This window comes from Diadema antillarum, unplaced genomic scaffold (assembly GCF_040938485.1).
Source record: "Diadema antillarum isolate AM-2024a unplaced genomic scaffold, OU_Dant_1.0 seq00000862_RagTag, whole genome shotgun sequence".
NCBI lineage: Eukaryota > Metazoa > Echinodermata > Echinoidea > Diadematoida > Diadematidae > Diadema > Diadema antillarum.
In genome coordinates, this window is record NW_027271732.1 from 436,249 (window position 1) to 461,993 (window position 25,745).

Sequence of the window (25,745 nt, forward strand, 5' to 3'; positions counted from 1 at the left end):
ACCTCACAAGTTGCCATGAATGGTATTTGAATTACTACCCCCTTCGTTAATCTATGTAGGCGTCCAAAACTTGTTGACCTGTCATTTTTGTTCTCGGGAACGTAGCCAGACGAAACTCCAACTCGCGATGAAAGCCATACGTGTAAGTAAGCGGAGCACCGCATCAATCTCAATCGTCACACTTTTCGCGTGTGCTGTGATGATGTGATCAGTTCTATCTCTCAGAGAGGAAGGGAATGCAAATACTAGTACCGTCGAACTATTTTTACCAGAACTTGTGAAGATGGTTCCTACATCTCGGAGATTATTGTTCGTAACTGTTGTGACGCTGCTCATAGTTTCTGTGCAGGCGCAGAAAAGTAAGTGGATTGCTTGAACGACACGATGTATTTTTTTGTGATGTATCCTTTGTTCTTCATACTATCGTCAAAATCGACAATATACTAACCATGTTACTACTGTAGTATGTCATGTCTCTAACAGCTAGCTAACAGCTAGGTCTACTAACAGTGATTATTGAAACACAAGGTAGGATGTCTTGAGAATCTAATGCACTCAGACACGACACAGTGGTTTGGAGTATGGACTATCATTTCGCTTCACGACGGCGTTGATGTAGATTACTAAATGGCATTACACCCATCGAAAGACCTAGTGTAGATGCTGTCAATGATTTTCTTGTGGGCAATGGATGATAGACCCTTCTTCGAAATTTAAATTTAATATTATACAAATGACGCACAGGTCTGAGTGCGTCAGTCGGAATTGTGTGCATAAGGTAACTATGGAATGCTTAACCCACGAGGCGAAGCCGAGTGGGTTTAGGCTAAATTCCATAGTTACCGCATGCACACTATATTCCGACTGACGCACGAAAAGACATGTGCGTCATTTGATTTATAGAATGGGTAATTTTCTTGTCAAAAACCCAGTTTTCTATCGTGTTACCCGATGACAAAATTACTGGATGCATTTCGTTTTGGCTTTCCGTAAAGGGCATGCATACCCGTACTTACCGTTTTTACTGGATGCATGGCCAGCCATGCATAAGTTTTTACTGGATGCATGGCCAAGCTGAGTGCGCGAACGCTTGCTTTAGTGCGCGAACCTTTGTTACAAGTACGCGTACTCTTGCTAAGTGCGCGATAACATGTTTACCACTGTGACTCAGCGTGCGGCCAGTAAAAATGAACACATAGCTCTCGACCAATCAGATCGCAGGATTCTCGCTACCCATTCTATAATTAGATCTAATTCCCAGACTAGCAGCAGAGGCAGAGCGAATTAGTATAATACTATTTTACTTTATTAGGCATCCTATTAGAAGTGATCTACTAGTACTACATAGGCTGGATGCCTTACTCGGTAGGCCTATACTTTAATGCTTGCAATTCATCACTGTTTTTGTTTTGTTTTTTTGTTTTGTTTCCCTTACAAAAAAAATTGCTATGGTATACCATAAAAATACCATACAATGTATGGTACCATACCATACTATGGTATTGTATGGTATCATAGACTTATACCATTCAAATACCATATGAATACATCACAAATACCATAGCACAAATACCATACAAATACCAGATACCATACATATACCATACACATGTACCATACATATACCATACACATACCATAACACATGTACCATCCATATACCATACATATACCATACAAATACCATACATCTCATTTACATTTTTGGGACAAATTTATGCAAATTTATGCTACCATACATCTACCATAAAAAATACCACACATCTACCATAAAAAATACCATACAGTTACCATATTACCACCATACACCACCACCAAAGCACTATATACCATCATATAGCTACCACACAAGCACCATATAGTTACCATACAGCTACCATACACCATCCAGCAAAGCACCATATACCTACCATATAACTACCACAGTAGCACCATGTACCTACCATATAACCACCATACACCTACCACCGAAGCACCAGATACCTACCATATAACCACCATACAGCAACCATAGAAGCACCATATACCTACCATATAACCACCATACAGCTACCACAGAAGCACCATATACCATCATATAGCTACCACAGAAGCACCATATAGTTACCATACAACCACCATACACAATCCAGCAAAGCACCATATACCTACCATATAACTACCACAGTAGCACCATGTACCTACCATAAAACCACCATACACCTACCATATAACCACCATACACCTACCACCGAAGCACCAGATACCTACCATATAACCACCATACAGCAACCATAGAAGCACCATATACCTACCATATAACCACCATACAGCTACCACAGAAGCACCATATACCATCATATAGCTACCACAGAAGCACCATATAGTTACCATACAACCACCATACACAATCCAGCAAAGCACCATATACCTACCATATAACTACCACAGTAGCACCATGTACCTACCATATAACCACCATACACCTACCACCAAAGCACCAGATACCTACCATATAACCACCATACACCAACCAGCAAAGCACCATATACCTACCATATAACCACCATACAGCTACCACAGAAGCACCATATAGTTACCATACAACCACCATACACCATCCAGCAAAGCACCATATACCTACCATATAACTACCACAGTAGACCATGTACCTACCATAAAACCACCATACACCTACCACCGAAGCACCAGATACCTACCATATAACCACCATACAGCAACCAGCAAAGCACCATATAACCACCATACAGCTACCACAGAAGCACCACGTATATACCATACAACCACCATACACCATCCAGCAAAGCACCATATATCTACCATATAGCTACCACAGAAGCACCATATACCCACCATAAATCTACCACAAAAACATCATACATCTACCATAGGAGAACCATATATATACCATAGCGGTATCATACATGTACCATATTACCACCATACATATACCAAGAAGCACCATACACCCACCATAAATCTACCGTAGCGGTATCATGTACCATATAACCACCATACACATACTGAAAAGCACCATATAACAGCCATACATCTACCATATAACCACCATATATCTATCATATAGCCACCATACATTTACCTCAGAAGCAACATATACCCACCATAAATCTATCATGGCGGTATCATACATGTACCATATAACCACCATATCCCGAAAAGCACCATATAACAGCCATACATCTACCATATAACCACCATATATCTATCATATACAAACGTTGTAGTTGTAGCCATCATACATCTACCATAGAAGCACTGTGTGGTAAAAGCATGGTGATTTTGTGGTAGATGTATGGTGGTTATATGGTGCATGGTGGTTATATCCCTAATAGCAGAGACACATCTTAAAAACGTCTTAAAGACGTCTTTTCCTGACCAGTAAGTTGTCTTAAAGACGTCATATAATGGCGCAAATAAGACGAAAACTTGCACCAACGCGAGACGTCGTGATGACGTCATATTTTTACGTCATTACGATGTCTTACTGGTCATGAAATGACATTTGAGACGTTATTAAGACCAGTAACTGACCATAATATGACGTCTTAAAGACGTAATTCTTAGCTGTCACTGGTCATGACAAGGCGTCTTTAACTCTTTATGTGCCACGGTGGAAACCCCCTGTGTGCCACGTTATTGTGAGACAGGAAGGCAGTCATGCTTTGAGAAAGAATTCTATTTTTCCAATTTGTAAAACTTCTACAAATTTCTGTTAAGATGGGCATAATAGCAGGCAAAGTTAAAGAGGAATGCCAAGATTTGTCTAGATATAAATTGTATGACGAATCTGGTTTCAGTTTTTTCTTTTGAATGACCACTTGCTACATTATTGTAAAGGCATGACCTTTGCACATGAAACCGTGACAGAAACTTAGAATGTATGAGCAAATCTAGTTGGGAACACCGCTTGATAGTCAATCACCACATAGAATGCAAGCCGTATATGAGAGGAACAAAAGCACGAGAAACGCTTTCATTGTGCCGCGGGATTAGCAATGATTAGCCGATTTATCGATCGGTTTTGGCGGCTTTGTTTGTTGAGCAGAATATGCGAAGTTGGCACGCCGTCGACTGAGTCGGACGTGCGAACGTGGCACATAAAGAGTTAAGACCAGTTACTGACCATAATACATTGTATGACATGTTTAAAACGTAATTCACACATTTAAATGGGCATGAAAAGACGTCATTAAGACGTATTTAAGACCTGTTACAAGTCATGACAAGACGTCTTTACGGCATATTTTGGACATGTTACTGGTCATGAAAAGACTACATTAAGATGTGTTACTGGTCAAAATAAGTCGTAATACTCTGAAAACATTTTAGAATGTATAAATGTTCACAAAGATGTCTGTGTGATATCATTACGGTGTCAATAATTGTTTTATTTTAAATTCTATTTATCATGTAAAATGAGTAGGACAGCATTAATGCATCAAAAAGACAGATTGTTCTATGGTTACAGTATATCAATGTATAATTTACAGTAGTACTGTACTCAGTGTAATGCCCATACTTGTCTTACAACTACACCTGTCAAAACCACCTCATAAACTAACACTCAATCACTAACACAAGACAAAGACTACAATACTGCATCAAAAAATTAAATACACACAAGTTGATTAGAAACGTATTTACATAATTCAATCATGAACACAAGAAAAACACATACATTCTATATCTTGAAAAAAGGAAAACATTTTAAAAAATACACTTTGCTGTTAACATAGCAGTTTCCAAGCACACGTATTGAAGGTCTAACTAGTATATTGCTTACTAGAATCAACTGAAAGACCTGAAAATTCACACATACTGAGTAGAATAATTTAACCACCCCCCTCCAAAAAAAAGACCAGTATTTTCAACATTTGGATTTCAATATGCAAATTTCGAATGAATTTTAGGGAAAGTTGGAATTTCATCTAAAATCAATGAAAAATAGAACTCCTTTAGGTTTTCTGTACAAAAAAAAATCTTCCAAATGATGTAATTGATATCCATGACACAAATTCATAAAAATTTTGCACATTTCCTATTTTCCTTTGTTTTTACAGAATTTTCTGCTTTTTAAAAATGATAAGGGAAAATCTAGCCATGCTTACTTTAGACAATAATAAAATATAATTTTAAAAACTGTATACCCCCCTTGCCCCCAATGTCACTGAAGGGGGGTAATTACCCACAATTTCAGAACATGAAATGGCGGTTCTCCACAAGACTGAGCATAGAATTCATGTTATTGGCCACATTGCTGATATAGTCTGTTACTATTTCACCTTCCAAAGCTCTGATACAAACTTCCAATTTTTGGCTTGATAAAATATCCACGTGTATCAAACATTTTGAAAGCCTCTCATAAAAAGCTTATCATACGATTGACAATCTGTAGATGTCCGCATTTTCACACTGTAACATTGGCAATTCGCCGGGGCAGCGGCTGAGCTGCTGCAAGCAAGAGCACAGAAGTGCAGTCTCAACTGCTCTGTGTTGGTTGTATACCTGCTGCGATGTGGCGTGTGAGAGCCATATGACAGGCGTAGAAGTCCGCATTTCACTGACTGTATATTAGGGAGTTAAGATTGCACCTTGACATAGTCGACATGAACCGATGGCGTCATTTAAGGCTACGTTTACATGGTGCAGTGGACGACGTTCACCCGTCTGAGATGACGTGAAATTGGCAGGTTAGGAGTTCTAAGTATGGGTAGTGAACACATTGACGTACTGTTGAGAGCGAGGCACATGCGCAGTAGCCCTTTTGTTGCAGGCAGACATGATCTCGACTCCGTCCACTAGTGCATGTTCACTGAAATCTTAAACTCCCTATTGGGAAACCACACACAAGTAGACGTGCTAACTACAATAGGTTGTGGGTGTTCCAGCCTTTTTGCAAAATTGTTTATTCCACACTGACGTAGTAATTTCCATTGGGTGCTTCCTTGGAGACAAGATACAGCTAGTACAGGGTGCTGAGTAAAGCTAGCTTGCTACTTGCGAATTTTGTTACAGGGCTTGCTCTGGATCCTGAAATGACCAGTCATGTTGGGATGCCACAGCTGGTTGCTGGACTTAGAGTGCTGGGAAAAGAAGGGGATGTGAAATGAAGATTTGAAATACTGGTGGAAACTTCTTTTTGCTACTATAAATTACATCTTAGCCATATACTGAGTATCAACACAAGAGTTTTGGGTCAATTTAACATGAGTCACAAAATTAATGCTCATCTAAGTTAACATATTCATTACACTTCTTACCCATCATTGCTAATTTTCTAGGGCAAGTGCTAGGTAAGCATGTGCCCGCTTGCCCTGGGCAAGTCAAAGTCGGGCAAGTGTTGTGGAGCAAAGGCAAAAACTGATTGCTCAAATCAGGCAAGGAAAATTCTCAAAGTAAGGTGGATTTTTTTTTTCTTAATATTCCTCAAATGCCATTATGCAGTTAATGAATTTGATCCTATCAAGGTAGGACAAACTGATCATCCAAATGGATGACTTGGTACTCTCCAGTTACTACAAACTTCACACAAAAGTATATGTTTTCATTGGCTTATACTCTTCATAATGATCTGACTTTGCAAGGAGAGGAAATTCAAGTAGAACTCAGGCAGTGAAGACTGGTCTTTAAAAGACTAAGTTTTTTAAATTGATTTCAAGATTTCTTGTTAGTGTGTAGGTGTGGATGTGCAATTCATCACATTATACACTGTACTGACTTTTAAGCAATCATTCTTATGACAGCTAGCAACCAATTCATGGGTCAATCCATGTCAAATCATCCAGTGCTTGTCACCCGACCCCTCCGATTTTCTTTAAAATTGCACCAAATGTTCCCCAAAGTGTCTGACGGAAAATCCCAAAATATTTTGCCCCAAGGTCAATTGGTTGCTAAGATACAGCCTCACATAGCAACCAATGCGCATTCCAGAATATTAGTTAAAAGAAAATTATGCATTTTTGATTGATTGTGGTAGCATGGATATTTATGCAAAAGTGTTCATTATCTGGAAATTGAGAGAACTTTATAGTCTTTGCGAGAAAAACTGACTGTGACGCGAAATTGACTTTTCGTTAACGTGCACGAGGTCACCGAAAATGGTGTTAAATGTTAATTTTGAAAATTTTAGTGCATATTTAGAGGCTAATATCTTCCACATTTCATCACCTTAGGTTCTAAAATATTATGCTGTTGAAGGCTTTGACTTGCTCAGTAATTTTGAAAAAAATCAGCGGATTCGTGCCCACAGTTTTTACGGAGAGCGCCCTCAAAGTTGACAAAAATGAAAAATGTGCCAAATTCAAGGTCACGGATCACCCTTCGTCCCACCTAGGAATGGCATCAATTTTTGTGTATTGATAGACATTTACCTATATTATCTTGGGTTACCAAAGAAATTTTGCTACCGAAATGTTCAATGGTAAATTTACCCCACTGAAAATGGTCGTAAACGGCCAAATTCCAATGAAATATCACATATTGGGTTTAGAGGACATTTCAAATGTCCATGCTTTCAAGATGAAAAGCCCTAGCCCTGTGATATTTGCTGTAGGGATAGTCTGTTATACATATTTTAGTAATATATACCACAAAACACTTTTATTACATAATAATGACCTTGAAATTTAACCCAAACTTTGATAAAAACAATTAGTCGCTCCATTTTCCTCATTGCACTGCGTGTAATATGTGTTTTGAAAGACTTTTCACAGAGCAATCTTTCAAGAATTATGAAAGCTGACAGCCTACCATATTAAAGTTTTAAACTATTTGTGCTCTTCTTTCAGATTTAGTGTCAATTTGATCATGAATGTTATATCCTTGACCTTGAAGTGCTTCTAAAAATAGCTGTAAATTTGTTAACTACAAATTACACACACGAGAGGTGTTTTATGGCATAACATACTAGTGATTCTTTCACAGACGCAAAAGTTTTTATGGTGTAAATGTTATATACTGGAATAAATCTATAGGTTCTTGCAAGATATGTTACAATTAATTACTTTGTTCTGACAATGGCCCTGACTTTATGACCTTCAAAATCAGGAGAAATGCCTATTCCTGCCCATAAAGACCTGTATTTAAGTACATAATAATAGTTGATATTATGGACATTGCGCCAAACACATAAGATTCTTATTCTAGCCTGTGAAATGCACATTAAAAGCACTGAGAGGGGGGGATTTGTTCTGTAACTTATGACAACTTCCAAAATCATTTCCATTCTTATGTATTTTCTTGTTTTTTGAAAATTTGTTATGTATTTCTTTGTTTTTTTATTTTCTACAGCATCTGTGTTTTTTTTTAATTGGAAATTGTCACAGCCCACTTTATCTACCATAATTTGAATAGAATTAATCAATCAAAGTGATAGGTAGTAAAAATGGTCAAGTTTTTATGAGTTTCACCACACAGCACTGTTTTCCATAGGAAATGCACACAAAATCACAAAATATTACTGTCCCCTTTCGTGATTGAAATTGAGGGTCATTGTCAGAACAAAGTAATTTATTGTAACATACTTGCAAGAACCTATAGATTAATTCCAGTATAAACATTTACACTATAAAAAGCTTTTGTGTTTGTGAAAGAATCACGAGTATGTCATGCCATAAAATACCTGTCATGTGTGTAATTTGTAGTTAACAAATTTACAGCTATTTTTAGAAGCACTTCAAGGTCAAGGGTATAACATTCATGGAGCTGTATGATAATTCCCATGGTTATTTAAAAAATAATGCTGGTCCATCTCAGCATTGTCACATGTGCGAGGTTAGAGTAGTGTTTTCCATCTTTCTGGTTGGTCACTATGTTATATAACCACTGTTGTGATGTAGAAAATAAATGATTATTGTCGCAAACAAATCCAATATTTAAAGCACAAAGATAGTTTTGGTAAAGAAAACTTTTAAAAATATAACTTGCTCTGCAGTTGATCAGACACAATCCTAAGTATTTCTGAACAACTTTCACACTTTGAACCGAAGTAAGATTAACAATTTGATAAAAAATACATCTTGCAAAGTGCATTGATAAGGTGTATAGATTTGATCGGAGGCCCTCCGAACAATCCAAAAAAATAATTCAAATAATTATATAAATTATACAAAAATAAATAAAAGAGATTCAGAGTAAACCATTACTGCTTGATGCCTTGCATTCATAATCAGGATGAAATACTCGAATTTTTGTTTAAAAAAAATATTTGTGAAAAATTTTCAGATTTACCCAAACTATCTTTGTGCTTTAGAATCAGTAATGTGATAATCACCTGATTCTTCTATTGCTGATGGTTGCCTCCAACATGGAATCCACACCTAATCTGTTGCCTTTTGACACCTCCTGGTGGCTATTTCATGATTTTCTGTGCCAGAGATAAAAGTGAAAAAGGTGATCCAAATTGTGACTGAGACCACACAAGACAGTACACAAGTGCCATTCATCTACCAATATTTCTTGTGAGCAATGGGAGGTAATTCATGGGCTATGGATCATTTTCCAAGAAATATTGGAAGATGAATTAAGCTTTAGAGGCTTATATTTTTCCCTTTCTATTCAATAAAAAAAAACCTAACGATTCAAAGATCCATGTATTCATTAAGCAATAAAAAGCAAGTTACAGAAAACAATACATTTTCTATTACAAATATCAGTCTAAAATTCATATCTACAGTCTCTTTAAATCAAATTATAGGCACACTTTTTGGAGTATAAAAGTGGGGAAAATCAAGCAAGTTGAAAGCAAGCTTCACATAACACATTTCCATCATATGAATACATTGTACATCATGTATGACAAAAAAAAAAAATGAATTAATCTATTCTGCACATATTTTTGTTGAATATTAATTGAACTCAAATGCTCTTTCACTGAAAATGATGTGAATCCTAACATATTGCAAAATACAGAGTCATAAGTGCACTTATTTGCCTCTTGATGGTCAAATCAAATGCAAATTTGCGGGGGGGGGGGGGGGGGGGGGGGGCAACTGCCACTGAAAGGTGGACACCATGCTCATTCAACAAAACATGTAAAAGGTTTTTTTTTTCACGGTCAGGCAATGCATGCGCGAACAGTGGAAAGGGTATCAAAATCACAGAAATTTTGAAAAAAGGGTTTGCTTTTCAATAGCTCGATATGTGTTCAGGGAATATATTTTACAACTCATGAAAATCTGAATACAAATACTTCATTCAGTGGAAAAAATCGAAGGGTCATTACCATTTAGGGTCCATTTTGGAAGTTCATAAACGAGCATGGTGTCCACGTTGCAATGGCAGTTGCCCCCCGCCCCCGGAATTGTAATTGGTGATGAATTATGGGTGCTCGTGTGGTATCATACCTGTGATGTACAAAACCCAAACAAGCCATGATGTCCAGCCTCCAGGACTCAGGGTCAGGGGCTCAGAGGGAGCATTGGTCATCATCATCATACAATGTGCCTTTCTCAACATGAGTGGTAGGGCAGGCTGGTACATGTGTCTCGCATCAGTTCTGCCCTACGTACATGTACGAAGCTCCCATATGTTGCCGACAAGTGTAGTTCATGTCATGGCTCCTCCAGTCGCTCTCCATTCCTACAAGCACTTTTCATGCTCGCTGCTAGCAGCCATACCTTTAAATATGAAATTAAAACAAACAAATTGACAAAAACGATTTCATTACTTCACTGGAAAGTATGAGTTTTGAAAAAAAAAGCCACTTCCTGCATTTAAATTGCCACATCAGCAAAAGTAAATTTGTTTCATGTGCTGTATTTTTATAAAGTTGCATGTTCTCCATAAATTTTTTAAAAGCCTCAATCAACATTGGAAGGCAGTGTCTAACATTGTTCAATCCAAAATTGTTGAATTGTACTAATCTAAAGTTTCATTATATAAATCAATGCAGATTGCAAGATTTCTTATAGAGAACCTATATTAACGAAAACATTTTGAATCAGCAATGTGACAATAGGCCTCTTCCAAAATCCAAATGCAAATTTGACAGTATTCTGCACATAAATAGTAGTAGCATTATGTTTAATTAGTATTAAATTTGCATTCGACATTTCTAGGGTGTTATGTTTCCAGTTCCTCCTTTTTATCCATGAAACATCACCACATACTTGCATGACAACAAAGTTAAAGAGAATTCATTTTTAAAATAGATTTTAACAATGAACAATGTAAAGGCTTCATTTAGACAAAACATGTAGCAGGATAATGTATTTATTTCGCAATCGCAATGTCACTCATTTATCATTATCACTGACAACTGATACATGAACATGCAATCTTCTTGAGTACACACAGCCTCATACTCACAGGCTGTAACACACTAATATGCATGGGTTAGACTGTTTCGTGTTCCATATGGGCCGTGGGCTCTGACCTTGTCCTTGTCTGTAAGAATTGTAACATTGTCATTGACAGTGTCAACGACAATAGATTAATTGTGACAATGAATAATATCCTGCCAGTACTATAAACCTTCGGTGAAGCCTTAATTATGTTGAACTTGGATTTCTGTTTAACCCGTTGAGGACGCTACAACACGCATTTCCCACCTGCACGAGTATACTCGGGACTCGTCCTCAACGGGTTAAGTTACACGTTATGTAGTTGCAAGTTCCGTCTTTGTATTTTGTAATGCCACAGTAGATCTTGATTATTACGGCAAAATTTAGGAAGAATCTTGCAAGTCCTAACAAGCACAATCCTGTCAAGCACAGTCCTGAGCCAATTCCAGTTAGAATATTGTTTCCTATAAGGTTGCATTTTCTTCTACCCAGCTAACAAGCTACAGCTGTACATGTAGGTCTATCTGCATACAAAATTCAACACACCGATCTTGATCACTTTTAAGTCGATTATTTCTGCGTAAGCGGGCTTATAAACTTGCGGTTGCACTGTATATTACTGCAGGATGTGATTTCATTTTGACAGAAACTGCCTCCACATCTATATTGGTTAATTTAAGCACTAACTGCGACCAGCAGCCCCATACGCATAGTGTATGCATGGGGCTGCTGGTCGCAGTTAAGCACCAACACAGAAAATTATCTATGGGACTGTGGGAGTAAAAAGAATATTTGCAGAGTGCGAGTGGATGGAGAACAGGCATCAAATAAATTCTTACCGAATTTGACGTGGAATTGTTAGTTCTTTGACGAAACCGGCCTCTTCAGCGAACAGATGCTTTTATGCAGTTCACCTTTCCACTTCCAGTCTCCAAATTTGGCATTCAATCTCCGATCTTTCGAGACGTGTCCTTCGCTTGCGTTGGCCACATCTAACGGTTACAATTCGAACGCTGGCGGGCACTGCACGACTGCGCATACCGCGCGCTGGCGGTTAACGTACGAGCTCTGCTTTTGGCGCGCACGGCCAGGGGATGGCATAGCGAAGGGGACTACTTAGTATTGGTATATGGGCTCGACACTAACTTTTATTTTTGGTGGCCCGATCGGGCCACCAAAATCATTAATTTTTATTTTTTGGTGGCCCGAAAGTAAAATCTGGTGGCCCGAAAAAAAAATCAAGAAAAACATGAATACTAAATCGGTCCTACTGAACATAGAAAATGAAATATTAAGCATTACTGAAGTGATACATTGTACATGTACCCATGTCTAAAATAAATGAAGAGAAAATTCAATCATCTTACCGTTATTCTGAGTTCTAAGATTTAGCAAATAGGCTTATAGATTATCATAAAAGTTGATGCCTATTCAGGTGGTCAAAACTTACGTTTGAAACGATAGAGTGGGAGCATTTGCAGACATTTGTGAACATCCGACATCTGTTTTGGCATCATAAAGAGCTGGAAGTTACCGTTATTAATTTCTGATTGTAAAAGCAATTATCCAACATTTACTAGTATTTTAACACCATACGGAGCCGAATGTTACTATTAATTGTTTTTTTTTTTCAAATGTAAAAGCAAAGAACTGACATTCATTTTAGCATCTTACGGAGCTCAATGTTATCCTTATTCATTTCTGAACGTGAAAGCATATACATCCCCGATTTATTTTAGCATCTAACTGAGCCGATTGATACCGTTAATCATTTTAATGTGAAAGCAATAATCTGTTATTCATTTTAGCATCGTACGGAGCAGAATATTACCGTTGTTCATTTTAAAATTAAAAAAGCAAACATCCAACATTTGTTTTATTATCGTACGGAGCCGAATGTTGTTGCCGTCCACTTCCGAAAGTGAAATGAATTATCTGACAATTTACATTGTACGGAGCCGAATTTTACTGTTTTTCATTTTTGAACGTCAAGGCAGACATCAGACTTTAAATATTTTACCATCAAACGCAGCTGAAAGTTACTGTTATTCATTTCGAAATGTAATAGCAAATATCCGACATTCATTTTAGCATCGTATGGAACAGAATATTACTGCTATTCACTTCCGAACGCAAAAGCAATCATCTGACATTTATTTTAGCATCTTCCTTATATAGCCGAATGTTATTGCTATTTACTTTCGAAAGTAAAAGCAAACATCTGACATTTATTTAATCATCATTCGGGGTTGAATATCATTGTTATTCATTTCCGAACGTCAAAGGGCAAGGGATTATTCGACATTTATTTTAGCATCTTCCGCAGCTGATCTGTTATTGCTATTTACTTCAAACCTGAACGTGAACATCCGGTATTTATTTTACTATCACAGTGATCTATGGAGTTGAATATTATTGTTGTTCATTTCCGAACGTCAGAGCAAAATTAATATCCGACATCTATTTTAGCATCATCCGGAGCTGAATGTTGTTGCTATATACATTCGAACATAAAAGCAAACATGAGACATTATTCTTATCATTCACCTGAACGTGAACATCCGGTATTTATTTTCCTATCTATATGGAGTTGAATATCATGTTTATTCATTTCCGAACGTCAAAGGGATCATTCGACACTCACTTTAGCATCTTCTTGAGCTGAATGTTGTTGTTATTTACTTTCCAACGTAAAAGCAAACATCCGGCATTTATTTTCACATCGTACGGAGTTGAATATTATTAGTATTCATTTCCGAACGTCAAAGCTAAATTCCACATTTTTTCAGCATCTTCTGGAGCGGAATGTTATCCTTATTCAATTCCGAACGCAAAACCAAACATCCGACACTTCTTTTAGTATCATACGGAGCCGAATATTACCGTTATTCATTTCCAAAATAAAATGCAAACATCAGGCATTTATTTTCTCATCGTACGGAGTTGAATGTTATTAGTATTCATTTCCGAACGTCAGAGCTATAACATTCCACATTTATTTCATCATCTTCTGGAGCCGAATGTTATCCTTATTCATTTCCGAACGCAAAATCAAACATCCAACACTTATTTTAGTATCATACGGAGCCGAATATTACCGTTATTCATTTCCAAAATAAAAAGCAAACATCTGACATTCATTTTAGCTTCTTACGGAGCCGATTGTTACCGCTGTCCATCTACAAAAGTAAAGGCAATTATCCGACATTTTGGTGGCCCGACGCGCGTTTTTGGTGGCCCCGGGCCACCGTTAGTGTTGAGATCTGGCTATGGCATGTAACAATTCTCCATTTTGACACGTATTTTAGTTTTACTAAGGTTTGGTAAAAGATTTAGAGTGAAATATGTACATACAGTAAACTTAACCCTTTTATATAACACGTCTAGATTAGGTTAAATGACGTGAAATAAAGCGTCTTTATCTGGTTGCGGGAATGCACTAGATCTGGTCAAAAAGCGACGTAAAACTGACGTCTTAATCCCGACATGAAAGCAGGAGAAAAACACTGGTCATTTATTGGTCAATAACTGACGTAAACGTCACAGCATATTCTAGCTGTGCAATTCATTCGTCGTTGAAAGTCGTCATAAAGACGTCGTAATTTTGTCGTAACACGACGTATGACCAGTTGACCAGTTTATGACCAATAAAAGACGTTTTTGCGACGAGTGTCTGCTATCACTAAACAACAGTATCAGGGATGGTGTATGTATGGTCGTCATTGTAGAACATGCAAATGTAATGGTGGTAATATGGGGTATGTATGGTCGCTATATGGTGTATGTATGGTGGTTATATGGTGTATAAATGGTAGATATATGGTACTTTTGTGGTAGATGAGTGGTGGTATGGTGTATAGGTATCATGGCGGTCATGATGGTAGCTGTATGGTGCTTCTGGGGTAGTTTTATGTGTGGTGATTATATGGTAGAAGTATGGTAGTATTTGGTAGATGTATGATACTAGTATGATATATGTATGGTGCTTATATATGGTGTATGATGGTTATATGGTAGGCATATGGTGGTATGGTTGCACCATTTACCCACCATAGAAGTTATAGAACCACTATGCATACACCATAAACACCATACATAAATCATACTTCGTTCATATAATTACCATATATCTACCATAAACCAAAACAGCTAACACAAATGACGCATTAATCTGCCACAGATATCTACCACAGTCACCATACAATGTTCCATGTTAGCACCTGATATCTACCATATAACTACAATGCATCTATTACCATCATAGAACCAACACTATACTTAACAGCCATATTTTGTTCACATGGTTAATTACCTGTATGAAAACAAAAACCGAGTCATAAAAAATGTAACACAATAAAAAATATCTTAATATATGAGCTGCATAGAGAAGTATTAGATAACAGAAATGTCTGTATGTACCATATACAATCTATTCACCATATTCTACACCATACGGTATATTGTAGAACAAGCATCTACCATACAGATGTTCCATACGCGATCTACTCACCATAATATATACAAGCGAACACCATATGTGATATCAACATAGAACAAGCACCTGTCATACAAATGTACCATATTTATTCTACTCAGCATGATTAACACTATGTGGTATACCATAGAACAGGCATCTACCATACAGATGTACCATATTCATTCTATAATTCTACTCGCCATCATTTACACCATGTGGTATACCATAGAACAAGCATCTACCATACAGATGTACCATATATGCATTCTATGATACACTATAAATTTACACCATGTGGTATACCATAGAACAAGCATCTACGATATTCATTCTACTCACCATATATTTACACCATTTGGTATACCATAGAACGCATATCTCCCATACAGATGTACCATATGCACTTTATTCACCATAAATTTGCACCATGTGGTATACCATAGAACATGCATCTACCATAGAGATGTACCATATGCAGTCTACTCACCTTGTATCTACACCATATGGTATACCATAGAACGCATATCTACCATACAGATGTACCATATGCACTTTATTAACCATAAATTTGCACCATGTGGTATACCATAGAACATGCATCTACCATAGAGATGTACCATATGCAGTCTACTCACCTTGTATCTACACCATATGGTATACCATAGGACGCATATCTACCATACAGATGTACCATTATGCACTTCATTCACCATAAATTTGCACCATGTGGTATACCATAGAACATGCATCTACCATAGAGATGTACCATATGCAGTCTACTCACCTTGTATCTACACCATATGGTATACCATAGAACAAGCATGTACCATACAGATGTACCATATGCACTTTATTCACCATAAATTTGCACCATGTGGTATACCATAGAACATGCATCTACCATATATAGAGATGTACCATATGCAGTCTACTCACCTTGTATCTACACCATATGGTATACCATAGAACAAGCATGTACCATACAGATGTACCATATGCACTTTATTCACCATAAATTTGCACCATGTGGTATACCATAGAACATGCATCTACCATAGAGATGTACCATATGCAGTCTACTCACCATGTACCTACACCATATGGTATACCATAGACCAAGCATCTACCATACAGATGTACCATATATGCAATATTCCCACCATATGTTTACACTATATGGTATACCATAGAGCAATCATCTACCATAGAGTTGTACCATAGATTTACCATACACCATAGAGCCATACCATACATGTACCATACAATTTTTTTTTGTAAGGGTTGTTTGTTTGTTTTTTTGTTTAAAGCCAAATGACGTACCAATGACTGACCCTCTGTCATTTTTTTGACTGACATGGACAGGGGTAAGATGCACCCCACGGTCTCAAATCTGATAGACGAACCTTGTTAAATGATGCACCCCTGGGTCACAAATTTGACTGACCAAATCAGGAAATGATGCACCCATGCTAACCCCGGGACGCTCCGTATACAGTTACACACTGTGGGAGCCCCCCAACACTGCGTGTTGGGGCTGGTCGCAGTTACACCCATGCATGTCCGGGGGTAGCAGGGTGGGACGTAGACAGAAAGATCCGTCTGTCTGGAGGAGTCTTTTATTTTGTCGACGTTATTGCTCTCCGGAGGATCCATGAAGCCAGACGCAGTCTCCTCGGAACATTTCCCCTATGACCAGAAACAGACCGACCTTTCGGTCAAGGTGGGACGTTTAATACATTGACAAGTGCATGATTAAGTCACTGATCTGTAACAGTAGTATCTTTGGTAAGCAATTACTTTGAAGTCTATTGGAGACTCTTGGCTTTGTTTTGAAAGTGACAGCTTCTAGAATCTGAACTCTCCAGTGGATTAGCCAGAACATTTTGTTTCTCTTCATTTCTCACTATGCATTGCACAGAAAAGGCAGGGCCACCTCAGCGTGTAAGTGTCGATTCAGTCACCACGTCCAGTGTCACATTGTCATGGCAGCCACCAAAGAAGGTCCCCCGTGGATTCACCATCAGTGGATATAAGATACTCTACAGATTGCAGGGAGATGGCAGCCAAAAGAAATTGGACATTCCTGATGCAGGCACTTACACCATCACAGGTATGCCTCTAATATTTTCCAGTCAACTTGTTAAGATACTGTTCTTACACCACACCACATGCTCTCTCCTCTATGTTCTCCATAATTTATGTCATTTTCCCCATGAATTCTAAATCCAAACTATACAAATACTTCCTCGATTTGATAGGAAGTATTTCAGTTGCAGAATAGCATATTTAGGGTTATCTCTATTTGCAGTGTGAGAGGTATGTAGAGTCTGTGAATTACAGAGTAAAGTTTATACCATTTTCATGGTGGCTTTAGAGCAAAACGGATAAATAGAACAGGGCATTCCATTCTGTATAAAAATCTGCCAAACTGTCTTTGTATGTTTCTATCGTTGTTCTGTTTGAGTGATCACTGCAGCAGATAAATACGACAACAATCTTAATAACAACAATTAAATCATCATATCATGTTTTTCAAGCGTCTGCCTTCAGGATGAAAACATGCTCGATCTTAAAGGAAATTGATAAACATTCTGAGGATCAGGACTTCTCGAGGAAGTGGGAATCCCATCGGAAGGAAGCATCAACCCCTCATTCGCCTTATGAGATTAGCAATAGTCAGCAAGTGATATCAACCAGGCACATTGTGCCATAGCAAGAAGAAGAGGAAGAAGAAGATCAACAGCGCGTACCAGGAGTGGGCAAACCAGTCTCTATCAGCAAATCACCTCCATGTCCAGCTGGTCAGTTAATCTACGATGTATGACTCCTTGGTTGACCACCAACTGATCAATACCATTTGGATGTGTCAACAAAGCCATCAATGAAGAGACCCATTCATGACTTATTGAAGCTATAGTTCATGTAGTCAAAGGGGAAGTGATGCGACAAATGTAAGAAGCCATCCAAATTGATTTTCACCAATACACTATGAGAAATTATGATGCTGAAGTCCTTAGTGCGGATAATATCACATTGTTCAGCTGAATGAAATGCAGTGATTGTGCGATGAGCAGAAATAGTACTCCCAAAGACAATGCCTTAATTTCCATGTAGAATCGCGGAGTGCAAAGATGAAAACACCAACCACCTGATCATTGATGTGGTCCATTGGCACCTCGGTATCAGGCCTACACTTGACCCTGAAAACGTCATCCCAGGATCACAGAACATAGAACAACGCTAGTCAAGGCGGATCATCTGCAAGTTCTTGAGATATTTCATGTGGCAAGACATCTACAATGCAAGACCAAAGCTAAAAGGCATTGATATCTTCATACACAAAGCCAGCTAGTGAAAGAGACATGTCATTGTCATTGTGCAGATCTCATGGTAAATTAAAAAAAAGTCCTGGATGCTTGATGGCACAATGATAGCGGTATTAAAAATCGCCTTTATCAGCCGTAAAGAGATTGATAGCAAAGTAGGAATGTTATAGTTTTATGACCAATGTAAGAATTGTTACATATACAAAATGTGAACAATAGTTATAATAAAAATGTTTCCAGACTAGACCATCTACAGTTACTGTGTAATGAGAAGAATAGTGATATCTGCTTACATTTTAGACTTGAAATATTGTTAAAAAAAAAACAATTATATGGAGGGATGTTTTGTGATATGTACAGCAGACCTACACAAATGCATCAAATGTGATATCTTGAACATTTTTTAAATCATTGCTCCCAAATGTAAACAGGACCTTTAAGTGACTATTGTCTAATTTGTTTTGTTCTTTAGGCCATTTCAGCAGAATCTTGGCCAAAGCAAGTTCATATAGATAATACAAGAGTTTATGAGAAGAATGATTTACAGAGGATTTAAAGAACAATGAAAGGAGTGTGTTATCTTTTTCGAAGTTCACACGTGTGATAAGCATGCACTCCTTATGTGAAAATTAGAAAGGAAGTTAGAGCATACCTTGGATGAACTTTCAGCAAAAGAACAGATTTTGTGAAAAAGAAATGATGAACTTTCAACTAATGCACTCAGTTTAGTGAATCAAACAATCTTGAGAGAGATTAGCACTAGGTATCTTTTAAACATGAAAGGACACTGTCCTGATGTCACATTCTTTTGTATGAAAACAAAAATCAGAGAAGGTGGAAATTTAGGAATTACAGACCAACATCACTCTAACCTGCCATACCTAAGATACGTAATAAAGCTGTCCATTATAAATTGTAAACATATTCACTTTAATGCCAACAACATTATGTGACATCCACAAGTGCTTATTAGAGTATCAACATACCTGTTTCTGTACTGGAAGTTTAAGATTAACCAAAAGCTTATGAAGTGCAATGGGAATGGGGCTTCAGGCTTCAACCGATGGTGAGATAATTATGAACCATTTATATGAAACATTTAAGAGCACACAATTCTAAGAGGAATGAAGTTTGTTCGATGAAAATTGGTTTTGAAATGACTGAGATATCAAAAAACTGATTGGTCCTGATGAAAGGTGGGTCCAACTTTTTGTTAGGGACCACTTTGTTTTACTTTTTTTTAATTCTCAGCCATTTCAAAACTGACATATGTATGGATCTTTGTTCTTCATCACTCTATAGTCTTGTGTTATGCATTTACAATTGTTTGTATTGATTTGTCAGCCCTGCTTGATGTTTGAATTATTTTGACATTAACTCTTTATGTGCCATGGTATAAAACCCCAGAGCGCCACATTATTCTGAGACACCAAGTTGTCATGCTTTGAGAAAACATTCTGTTTTTCAAATCTTTGTTACTTCTATAGATTTCTGTTAAGCTGGACATATGTGACCGTGCATCGCAAAACGAACAAAAAGTCACACACAGTGATTTTGTGTGAGGACTGAAAATAGGTGAAATGGGTCAACCGAGCCGATCTTGACTTTTTCATATTTTTTTAAATTGCAGATCTTCTTCTACACTATGCTAAAATTTGGGATCATAAAACGGGCAGGAAAGTGTGTTTTTCAGCAGTTTATCTCGAACATTTTTTGGCAGACTGTAGTTTAAGTGTGTCTTTAGAGTACCCTTTTCATTTGTCTTAAAATCTTGCTCACTCTCTTCGCTTTCAACTCCTGTAACTTTTGAAAGGATGATGGTACTGCTTTGAAAGTTGGCATTAATTAAGGACAGAATGTGTTGATAAGGCATGCTCAATTTCAGTTTAATCTGATAATTCCTTCATTGTTGTTACTCCAGTGGTTAACATCCTGTTTTTTGTCCCATTCATCACACAGCCAGCACAGCTTGGTAAAGATTAAGCGCTTGAATGGACACTGTACTTCCAAGGAGCTTTTGAAGCTCCTTTGTACTTCAGACACTCTTTCCGTAGTTCACACTTTTCCCGAGTGTGTGCCTTCTTTCCAATACTAACATAGGTTAGGAGAGTCTATTTGCTTTGAGTTATACATCATTTTAAAGCTTAAAGTCTGCACTTTCAGAATATGCTCTGAACTGAAATTTCATGTCTGGTGACTTTATGTTTGTTTTGTGGTGCAGGGTCACATATAGTGAGTAAAGATGTCGAGAAAATGCCAAGCTTTGCTTCGTTGTTAATTGTATGACAAATTTATGATTGTTTTTCTATCAAATGACTTAAAGCTAAATATTATTGTAAAGGCATGACTTTTGCACACAAAAAAGTGACAGAAACTTAGAGTTTACAAGCAAATTCAGCAGGGAACATCACATAAGGGTCAATCACAACATAAAATGCAAGCTATATATGAGAGGAATGGAGATGCGAGAAACGCTTTCATTGTTCTGCAGCATTTGACGATTTATTGATCAGTTTGGGCGGGTTTGTGCGTTTGAGCAGAATATGCGAAGTTGGCACGCCATCAACTGAGTTGGACGTGCGAACGTGGCACATGAAGAGTTAAGATGAGAAAAAGTAAATTCTACATTTTTTTTTAAAATTCAATAATTCTCTGCAATACATGTTATTCCAGATCTACTTTTAAACATGTTCAACCTATCATACAGTTTGCCAAAGGTTTAACTGCCAGTTGTGTGTCTCTATGGTAATGCAGATCTTGCAGCTGGGTCTGTGTATGAGGTAAAGATGGCTACCATCACCAGCAATGGAAAAGTTGGAGGATTCACAAATTGGCTAGAGACCACCACTGGGCAAGGTAACAAACAGTGTAAAGTGCAGAAGTTAGTGATAACCCTGGGCCTTTTTTTTTCTTTTTCTTTTTGTTTAGCATTCTGGCTCAGGGATTATTCCACTTGCATTGGCACTCTTCTGAGTCAGCTTGTCACACATTGTATCATTTGATAGTGTGGGAATTACATGTACACAACGTTCGTCAATATGAGTATTCAGAAGCGGATCTGGGGGGGGGGGGGGGAGGGGGTTGGGGGGTTGCAACCCCCCCAACCCCCCCTACCCCAACCCCCCCCCCCCCCCCAAAAAAAAAAAAAAAAAAAAAAAATCCAGGGACCATTTTTTTTTTAATCTTATCTTTTTTTTAAAACTTGTAATTTTATTTTTTTCTATTTATGTTTTTTGACCTCTATACCAAAAATAGTGGTGTTTTAGATGCAAGAAAACGCCATTTTCACACACAGATTTTCAAAAATTCTCCCTACTGTGGCAGGGGGGACACCCCCCTCCCACACCCTCCCCCCTTTATAAAAAGCTAGATCCGCCCCTGGTATTCTATTTACTCCATGTTTGATTTCGGAATGATAGTCTATTCAAGTTGGATTTTTTCATTAATTACGAGGAAAATAGGATGTGTTTTGGAAGATGACAGCAATAGTAGGAGATACAATTTATTGTTCTATTCTACCATATTCTTTCTTTGTGTTCTTTGTTTAATTGTTTATTCTAATCTCTTTGTTCTTACAAAAGAGCAAGCAGCTCCTCCCCCAAATCCCCCGCAAAATGTGAGAGCAAGTGCATCAGGAACTAGCATCACCATGGACTGGGTCCCACCCCAGGGATCATTTGATGGGTACATTGTTGGCTATGGAATAAACTCCCCAGATGAGAACATGATAGAGGTTAGTCAGGAGGAGTTGGGAACCACTCTAACTGGTCTTCAGGCTGGAACCACATACCAGATCTCCCTTCAGTCTGTGAGAGGTGGAGTCCAGAGTCCAGCCCTCAACATCAATATAGAAACAGGTGGGTCACAGGTATGGAAAGTGAAATAAAGAATACATTGATTTGCTTTGCTAGTTGTATTCTTATTGGTAATGGTAATAATGAATTTAGTACTCCAAGAAATATTATAGTAATAAAAATGTCAGAAATAGATTTTAAATAGAAATAAGAATACAATTTAGATTAACTACTAATCTGATGGCAAAAGGAAATGAAAATACGGCATTTGATTTAGGGTTTGATTGACATTGCGAGGCGGGGATGCCTTGGGTGGCATGCACCACTGAACTGTATAACGAAGAAATGAGCGTGCACCTCCCTCTTTATTTTTTGTTAAAACAAAAGAAATAAAAAGAAAAAAATTAGATGAAACCCGGAAGTAGCACCAAAAATATTCTTTGCACCCCCTCCCCCCTTAATGACATTCCTGGATCCGCCCCTGGTGTTACATAGGAAAAAAATTGCATGTCAGTGAGGGGTGTTCTCTGGTTTCAGGAAGATACTGATACCTGTTACAATTGCATTACTGCACTTTTATAGTTTGAAGTGAAGTAAAAGTTGACAGTAACAAAACTAGGCAACAAGTGAGGATTTCATTTGTTTACAATCTGATTAAATATGGCAGAGCAAGAGGGGAATTCATGTCTCACTTTGCTTTCCTCTCTTTGCTGGCTGTTGTAGGTGTTCCTGTGCCCTCCCCACCAGACAGTATTCGCCTCCGCTCCACCACTGACAGCATCGATGTGGAGTGGTCCCATAACGCGATAGATGAGCAAGGTGTCACTGGCTTTGAACTGACGGTAGGACCTGACTCCAATCCCACAGAGCAGGCTATCTCTTTGGAAAGCAACGACCGTTACACCACAGTGACTGGACTGCAGCCAGAGCAAGTGTATGTTGTTTCTGTCAAGGCCATGAATCAATATGGATTCAGCCAGCCCATCTCTGACAAGATCAGTACTCGTAAGTCAGACAGGGAGGTGTTTTTCACTCCTTTTGTTTTGTCATACAGTTTGATCAGCCCTTGGCTCCAAAGGGTCTCTTCAGGGATTAGGGCACAAAGGACTCTAAAGTAAGAAGAGTGATATCATTCTAGATTTTTGGTCCAAGTTCCCTTTTTCATTCATCAATACCAAAGGCTAGGGTGAGCTATATTCAGTAGTCAAAGGTTTAATTGTCATTTTTTTAACAATGCAGGAAGAGACTTGATGAATAATTTACAAAAATCAAAATGTACACATATCACAAGGGATCAGAAGCAGGCCTCAAAGCATAGCCATTTGAAGCATACTACAGATTATAAGAAGTCATGCCCTGTACTTATGTGGATATCTACATCAGACAAGACAAACATTGCTCATACATAAAATGGCCAAGGATTGTATCAGTAGGTCCTCGATAGAGACCCAAAGGAAACTTGTCATGAGTTTCTGCATAGTGCAGGATCAAATTAATCAAGCCTTGTTAAGCATCATATTTGTAGGAGCAGAAGACACAATTATTCAAAAGGTGCATGTGCATGTAGGTCATTAAGGAGGCAGGGCTCAGGAGAGCCAAAACAATGAATATTTGTACATCATCCTCTCATCATCGTGAAGTGCATCATATGTAACTGTAATTGTTGATTGTACCTGTGCACGTAAGAATATTGATTGTACGAAGGGCCCCTGAAGTTACAATTAATTTGATATACTCTTAAACTTTATCTTGATGTTCAAGAACTATTGGTGTTATGGTCTTATTAATCCTTGAGAGCAGCAGGCTGACAAAAATATTTCAGTCTGTACATTTGCAGGGGAGGAGCTTGATACCCCTGCTACATTCAAGTTTGTTTTTGTGTAAAACATAGTGGTGAACATTTTACATCTAGCTCATTGCTGAAAGTGTATCATACTCTCCTGTACTTTCCTCTTTCATAATTGCTTTTACATTAACATTTTGTCTGAAAAACAACTGTACGAAGAGACTCGTGATACTTTTTTCTGACATCTAACCCAGAGGCAGCTAGAGTGCAGGGGCCACCCCCTCCCACTGGTATGCAGTCAAGTTCAGGACCAGACAACATTGAGGTGGCATGGGGAGAACCAGAGGGTGATGTCACTAGCTACATCCTCAATGTTGGACCAGTGAGTAATCCCAATCAGATTACTGAGGAGATCCCCCGGGGTACCAATTTCTTCAGAGTGGATAACCTCAACCCATCTACTGAGTACACTGTGTCTATCCGTTCAGTCAACAGAAACGGACAAAGCCAGCCCGTGCAGTCAAATGTGCGGACAAGTAAGTATGCTGTTATATTTATGTGAACTAGTGAGAGTGGTTTGCATGTGTGTTTGTGTGTGACCATATGGTCACAGGTGCAGTAATGCCAGTATTAAGTGAGCATTCCCAAACTCATTAGAGTAGTTGCCTCTTGTTTCCTTTTTCTTATATCAAATATGCAAAGCTAGATATGAACAGGATAAAACATGAGCAATGGATGAATTGTGGAGTCTTTGATTCACTCCTACCGTGCTTCCTGTTTATATGGAAAGGGTACAGAATAACTCGCTAGACTTGCACTCAATATAAAGACATTGTAGGATTTGCAGTTTAGCTTGCAAAGACAAATTACCTCTTCATGACATTTCATGCTATGGAGGAATTTGCAAGAACTATGTATCTCAAATATTGGCCAATTGCAAGTTTTTAACTTTTCCTATCCATTGAAGAGCTTGAATGCGAAAAGAGATGAATCCAATTTTCAGTTTGTTTTTGTTTTTTGTTTTTTGCCTGTTAAGTAAGGTCATAGTCAAATAGAAAG

The 25,745-nt window shown here is 38.0% G+C and overlaps 1 protein-coding gene and 1 long non-coding RNA gene across 2 annotated transcripts in view; one reads left to right on the forward strand and one right to left on the reverse strand.

The window, feature by feature from the left end:
• The first annotated feature begins 145 nt into the window (after nt 1–145).
• Nucleotides 146–25,745, forward strand: part of LOC139740588 (fibronectin-like) — a 58,783-nt gene continuing 33,183 nt past the window's right edge. The window contains exons 1-6 of the mRNA XM_071651175.1: nt 146–359; nt 17,699–17,890; nt 21,861–21,962; nt 22,688–22,963; nt 23,624–23,905; nt 24,941–25,222. Of these exons, the coding sequence (XP_071507276.1) occupies nt 284–359; nt 17,699–17,890; nt 21,861–21,962; nt 22,688–22,963; nt 23,624–23,905; nt 24,941–25,222 (1,210 nt within the window). The 5' untranslated portion in view covers nt 146–283. The remainder of the gene's footprint in view (nt 360–17,698; nt 17,891–21,860; nt 21,963–22,687; nt 22,964–23,623; nt 23,906–24,940; nt 25,223–25,745) is intronic.
• On the reverse strand, nt 5,001–10,565 carry LOC139740602 (uncharacterized). Its single transcript, XR_011711567.1, has 3 exons — nt 10,365–10,565; nt 9,293–9,385; nt 5,001–6,104 (listed from the first exon to the last, which is right to left on the reverse strand). It is a non-coding gene; the product is annotated as an uncharacterized lncRNA (long non-coding RNA).